This window comes from Benincasa hispida, chromosome 5 (assembly GCF_027475165.1).
Source record: "Benincasa hispida cultivar pf3 chromosome 5, pf3_genome.v1.1, whole genome shotgun sequence".
NCBI lineage: Eukaryota > Viridiplantae > Streptophyta > Magnoliopsida > Cucurbitales > Cucurbitaceae > Benincasa > Benincasa hispida.
This window is the reverse complement of record NC_143482.1, coordinates 56,041,498-56,047,820: the sequence shown is the minus strand read 5'-3', so window position 1 is coordinate 56,047,820 and position 6,323 is coordinate 56,041,498. Positions and strand designations below refer to the sequence as shown.

At 40.0% G+C, this 6,323-nt stretch overlaps 1 protein-coding gene across 1 annotated transcript; it reads right to left on the bottom strand.

Moving 5' to 3' along the window:
- Positions 1-554: 554 nt before the first annotated feature.
- On the bottom strand, positions 555-908 carry LOC150036268 (uncharacterized). The gene has a single exon (XM_090313618.1). The coding sequence runs from the start codon at positions 906-908 to the stop codon at positions 555-557; it is 354 nt and encodes a 117-aa protein (XP_090169744.1).
- Between the last annotated feature and the right edge of the window lie 5,415 nt (positions 909-6,323).

Sequence of the window (6,323 nt, the reverse complement as noted above, 5' to 3'; positions counted from 1 at the left end):
TCAACATAGTGCATTTTTGCTAAGGACGGATTAAACGATACATATGAGCGCAACACACCCCTCAATGCAATGCATTTGGGTATAATGGGCGCAAAGTGTATCTTGTTATCACAAAATGAACCCATCATCGCGTTGCATACCAATTGTTATTTTTCCTTTTTAATTTGTCACTAACGCAAGTCGAAAAGACTTTGCGGTGTTCATTGTTTTATTCAGTCATTCATAAAAATTTTAAGAATAACACTAATGCATACAAATTAACGAAATCAAACATGACATGAAAATATATAAAGAAATAAAGGCTAATTCTAATAAGCAGTAAATAATGCAATTTAGAAAGCAGTAAATGAAAGCTGTAAAGAAAGCAATTAAACATAGATATAGGGATGCTGATTGGAAGAAGTTTTTTATAGTTACCGCAATAGCATCCCCCACAAGTGGTTAATCCTGCTTGCCTAAGTCGATCGTCTCCATGCGTTGATCCACATCACCACCAAGGTAGGGCTTAATTCGTCGACCATTGACTTTAAATGCGTTGCTCCCGTCTTCAGTTGTTAGTTCCACTGCGCCATGGGGAAAGATGTCTTGATGCAGAATGGTCCAGACCAGCGGGACTTCAACTTCCTTAGAAACAATCGCAAACGTGCGTTAAACAGTAATACCTGTTGACCTTCGACAAATGTCTGGTTGTTTATGCCGTCATCATGCCATTTCTTGGTTTTCTCCTTATAGAGCTTGGCATTTTCGTAGGCATTCATTCGCCACTCGACCAGTTGGTTCAATTGCAACTTTTGGACTTTCCCCGCACTTGCTAGATCAAAGTTCATCTTCTTGCATGCCCACATCGCCTTATGTAACACGAGAGGCAGATGACAAGCTTTGTCGAAGACCAGAGCATATGGGGACATGTCGATTGGAGTTTTAAAGGCAGTTCAATATGCCCACAGCGCTTCGTCGAGCTTGGGTGACCAATCCTTCCTGGAGTTACTGACTACCTTCTCCAAGATAGTTTTGATCTCTCTGTTAGAAATCTCTACCTGCCCATTAGTTTGTGGATGATAAGCGGTTGCAACTCTATGGCTGCGTTAAATTTAGTCAACAGGTTGGTCATTATGCGGTTGATGAAATGAGAACCTTCATCTCTGATTAAAGCCCAGGGCGTTCCATATCGGGCAAAGATATTCTTCTTGAGAAACTTCACCACCGTGGCCGCATCATTCTTAGCACATGCGATGGCCTCAACCCACTTCGATACGTAATCAATCGTGACCAGGATGTATTCATGACCTTCTAACGATGAAAATGGGCCCATGAAGCCGATTCCCCATACATCAAATAATTCAATCTCCAAGATTGACGTCAAAGGCATTTCATTTCTTTTAGACATGTTCCCCGTTCTCTGACATCTATACCACTGCACAGCATGGGCATGGGCATCCTTGAATAGTGTTGGCCAGAAATAGCCACTCTGTAGAACTTTTGCGGCAGTCCGCTACCCCCCAAAATGTCCTCCATAAGGGGACTCATGACAAAGCTCTAAAATGTGCTCAACGTAAAATATGATCAGGTCCAAGTCGATACAAGAAAGGGTCGTCCCAGAAAAAAATTTGACGTCATGTCTCAGCTTCTTCTTCTGTTGATATGTGTAGTCTTCTGGTATTTGGCCGCAAACGAAAAAGTATACAATGTCCGCATACCAGGGAACATTAATGCATACCGACATCAGCAACTCATCAGGGAATCTTTCTTCAATATCTTTTTCTTTCTCCTGAACCTCGCAAATTTCTAATCTTGACAAATGATCAACGACTTAGTTCTTGGTGCCCTTCCGGTCCTTGATTTCTAGGTCAAATTCTTACAGTAGAAACACCCACCGTATCAGTCTCAGTTTCGCATCCTTCTTAGTCATAAGATATTTGATTGCAGAATGATCAGTATACACCACAACGTTTGTTTTGATTAAGTACTGTCGAAATTTCTCCAGTACAAATACCAACGTGAGCATTTCTTTTTCCGTGGTTGTATAATTCTCCTGCACATCATTCAACATTTTGCTAGCGTAATAGATAGGATGCAATACCTCGTCCCTGCGCTAACTCAAAACTGCACCCACTGCATATCCGCTAGCATCACACAGCAATGCAAACGGTTGCGTCCAATCCGACACAATCAAAATGGGTGCGGTGATGAACGCATCTTTCAATGTATGGAATGCTTCAGTGCACGCATCATCAAAGTCATATTCACGGTCAGCCTCAAGGAGCGCACTTAAAGGTTTTGCGATCTGAGAAAAGTTGCTGATAATTCTTCGATAAAACCCTGCATGTTCAGAAAACTCCTAAGTGTTTTCACATTTACTGGTGGTGGTAGCTTGGAAATTGCGTTGATTTTCGCTTGATCAACTTCCAATCCTGCCTTCGATATTTTGTGACCTAGTATAATTCCTTCTTCAACCATAAAGTGGCATTTCTCCCAGTTCAGTGTAACGCGTTTGGATTGATGATATAAATTGCTAACAATGTTGCGATACTACTTCTAGTTATGCGTTAAATATGGATGTTCATGTAGTATGCCATGCGTTGTCACAAGTTTCCTTACGATGGAACATGTGTAATTTCACCGCAAGTTTCTCGGTGTGATCCGAGGTCGAACATGAGGAATGGTTTAGGTTATTGCGGTATGTTCATGATATATGCGACCAGGTTTTCAATCTTTAAAAATGAGTTTGTATAAGTATATAAATTGCAATAAAATAAAGGAAAGCAGTAAAGATGCGATAAAAACATAAAAATATAGTAAACCTAAGCTAGATGATACAAGATACAGACTTCATGTACAAGCTGCTGGGATTAAGGCTGGCTGTGAAAGTTATGCAAAGAAATGGGATGTGGCGACAAGTCTTATGAACAGAATAGAAAGAGAAAGACAAATAATACAAACAACGCAAGTTCTTAATTGGATTGAAGGTACAAATAGTGTTCCGCTCTTCTCTTAGCGTACACCTCTCACTGATAGGTCGTGCTTCCACATGTCTGTGGTGAAATAGAGACTAACGTAATGAACGCAAGGTTGCTTCCATGTCTAGAAGTATTACTCGCTTTAGTTAATGCACTCTTCTGACCTTCTCTCGATAGATCAGAATGACACATTCACTTCACTATTTCTTTCTTCACAACCTCCTTCATGGTAGGGTTCAAACGACATTGTCGCTCTATAGATCTCGTTTTCCCTTCCTCAAGATGAATCTTGTGCATACAATACGAAGGACTGATCCCCCGAATATTCGCCAAGGTACATCCCAAGGCTTTTGCATTATTTTTCAGGATTTGGATAAGTGCATCCTCCTTCTTTTTACTCAGCGAGCAGATATAATAACTGGTGTAACGCGAAATTTTATTATGATGCAAGTTTGTGCCATAAACTTGATGACATAGATTTTATACGATGATATGTGATACTACTTCTAGATATGCGTTATTAATGAATGTTCTTGTAGTATGTTGTGCATTGTCACAAGTTTCCTCACGTTGAAACCAAGTATAATTTCACCGCAAGTTTCTCGATGTGATCCGAGGTCGAACACAGGGACTGTTTGAGGTTATTGCGTTATATTTGTGATATATGCGACCAGGGGTTTTTCAGTTTATAAAAGAGTTTTGTGTACAAGTAATTAAACATGCGATAAAGTAAAGTAAAGCGGTAAAAATGCGATAATAATATAAATTGCGTTAAAGTAAATTGCGATAAAGGAAATCTAAGCTAAGATGATACAAGATACTGAGGTCAAGGCTGACTGTGAAGATTCACAGATCCTGCAATGCGGTGACACGTCTTATGTGTGAAGCAGAAATAGAGAAGAGAATTATTACAAACATCACAAGTTCCTTAATTGCGTTAAAGATATAAGTATGGTTCCGCTTTTCCCTCTGCGTACACCTCTCGGTGATCGGCTGCGTTCCCACATCTCTATGATGAAACAGGGATGAACCTAATGAACACAAGGTTGCTTCCATCTCTGGAAGTACTACTCGCTTCAGTCAACGCATTCTTCTAATATTCTCTCGATAGATTAGAATGACATCTTCACTTCTGCTCTCACAGGTGAAGATGCCGTCTAACATGCCTTAGCTAAACGCATTTATCTCTTTAGCAAAGATTAAGTTACTTTTTTAATCCATATTAATGACCAAGGTATTAAGGAAACTTCATGGAGAAAATGATTAATAGAGGAACGGAAATAGACAGAAAAGAGGAAATGAAAGTGATCGAGACATTCAATAAAACTATTTTGCGTCTGATACATGATTTGTGAATTAAGAGATTAAGAGAATGAAATACAATTGATGAAATAGAGTTAAAAACAAATACAAATAAACGCCAACGTCTTGGCACGGATTTGGATGGAAATTTTCTTGCCAGCATGGATGGATCGTGCGGAAGGATGAGCTTCCCTCTCAGGCTTGCTCAACCGGTAGTAGGGATCTAAGCACAAAGCTTCACGACGGGGATCTAGTAGAATCGCACTGAGACTCACCTCTCGACCTTGTCTCTTCTCTTCCTGGATTTCTTCCGATCAGTACTCAGCTCAACCTCTCTCTCAATAATCTAGCATCAATTAGCCCTCGTATCAAGTATATCTTCTCTAAATTCTATGGGGGTATTTATAGGTGAAAAGCATTGACTCTTGGCTTGTGGACCCCACTTCTTGTTATGGAAATTCCGAAGATGGAAGAATAAATATTCCTTCTGTTATGCAATCTGACCATCAAATCTACACAACGGTTAGTTGTACACGTGTCACAATCCTCCGCGTTTGCATTGCTCAGCTGCATCTTTCGATCGGTTGCTCGCATGCGGTGTTGTTTTTATTACCGCATGCAGTTGAAATTCAGTTCGGGATCGACTGTCGCATTGCGTCGTCATTGCATTAATCGTTTCTTCATTGTTGATTGATGGACGCAATGTGACAAAAATGCATTGTTCAGTTTCTCATTGAGCCTTGATCGCAAGCAGTGACTTGGTTTCCTGCAAAATAAAGTTAAAATATCCTCTTCTACCATCTTAATTATGTTAGTGGGTGTAATTCCGTTAATTTATATTTATTGTATTTCTGAGCTAATTTTCATACAATCGACGCATATTCCTTCTCTTTTGGCCACAATATCTGAATACGGCAACATAAATAACTTGTATTTCTACAAGTTATCAATCGGTAATGTGTTATTGACTCCTAAATAAGCATATTTGAGGTGCACAGGCAACGACTTCAACTCTAGCACTGGTGGTTCTTCTAAGGATGGCTTAGTGCGTTGTTCGTTAAGATAACTTGATCCTTTCAAAATTTGATTCAATTTCAATTGCGGCACAATTCTCCTTCCACATTGCGCCGATTCCAAAATCTTCTTCCTCGAACTCTTCTAAGGGTTCGTGTGAAGGTTCTTCCTGCAATTCCTCGACATATTGACAATTCTCCATATCACTCGGGTATTTCAACGCATTGAGAACGTTGAATTTAACTTGCTGATCGTCTACCCTGATGGTAAGTTCTCCCTTCTATACATGGATCAGTGCTCGCTCTGTTGCAAGAAATGGGCGACCCAATATGATAGGCATCTCTATGTCAGCTTCATAATCTAATATGATAAAGTCACAAGGGAGGATGAACTTATCTACTTGCACAAGTACATCCTCTATCTTGCCTTCGGGATGCGTTATCGATTTATCGGCCAACTGCAATGTAATTGTGGTTGGTCTTGCGTTGCTGATATTTAGCTTCTTGAAGATCAACAAGGGCATTATGTTTATACTCCCCCTAAATCACACAGCGCATTTCCGACCTTCTTCCCTCTTATTGAGCAGAGCAATGTGAAACTCCCAGGATCTTTCATTTTGGTGGGGATGTTGTTTTGAAACAGCACACTACATTCATATGTTAACGCAACTGTTTCATTTACCCCAATCTTTCTTGAGGAATTTCACATAGCTTGACATCAGTTCTAGAGCTTCTATTAAGGGAATATTGATGTGTAGTTGTCGGAGAACATCCAGGAAGCTCTGAAATTGCTTATTATTATCTTTCTTCTTCAGCCTGGATGGGAAAGGTGAAGGATCCCACTATACTTCCTGTGCAGCTAGCTGTTCATTCAGGTCTTGTGCTTGCTGTGTTTTAGTAAATGGAGGTTGCGTTGATTTTGAATTTACGTCTTGCTGAGATTCATCCCTTGTAGATGTGCTTACTTCTGAACTGGTGATTCCGTCATTAATGGTCGATTGGTCATCATTGGTGGTTAAGTCTACTGGTCTTATTATTTAATTTGGTACAG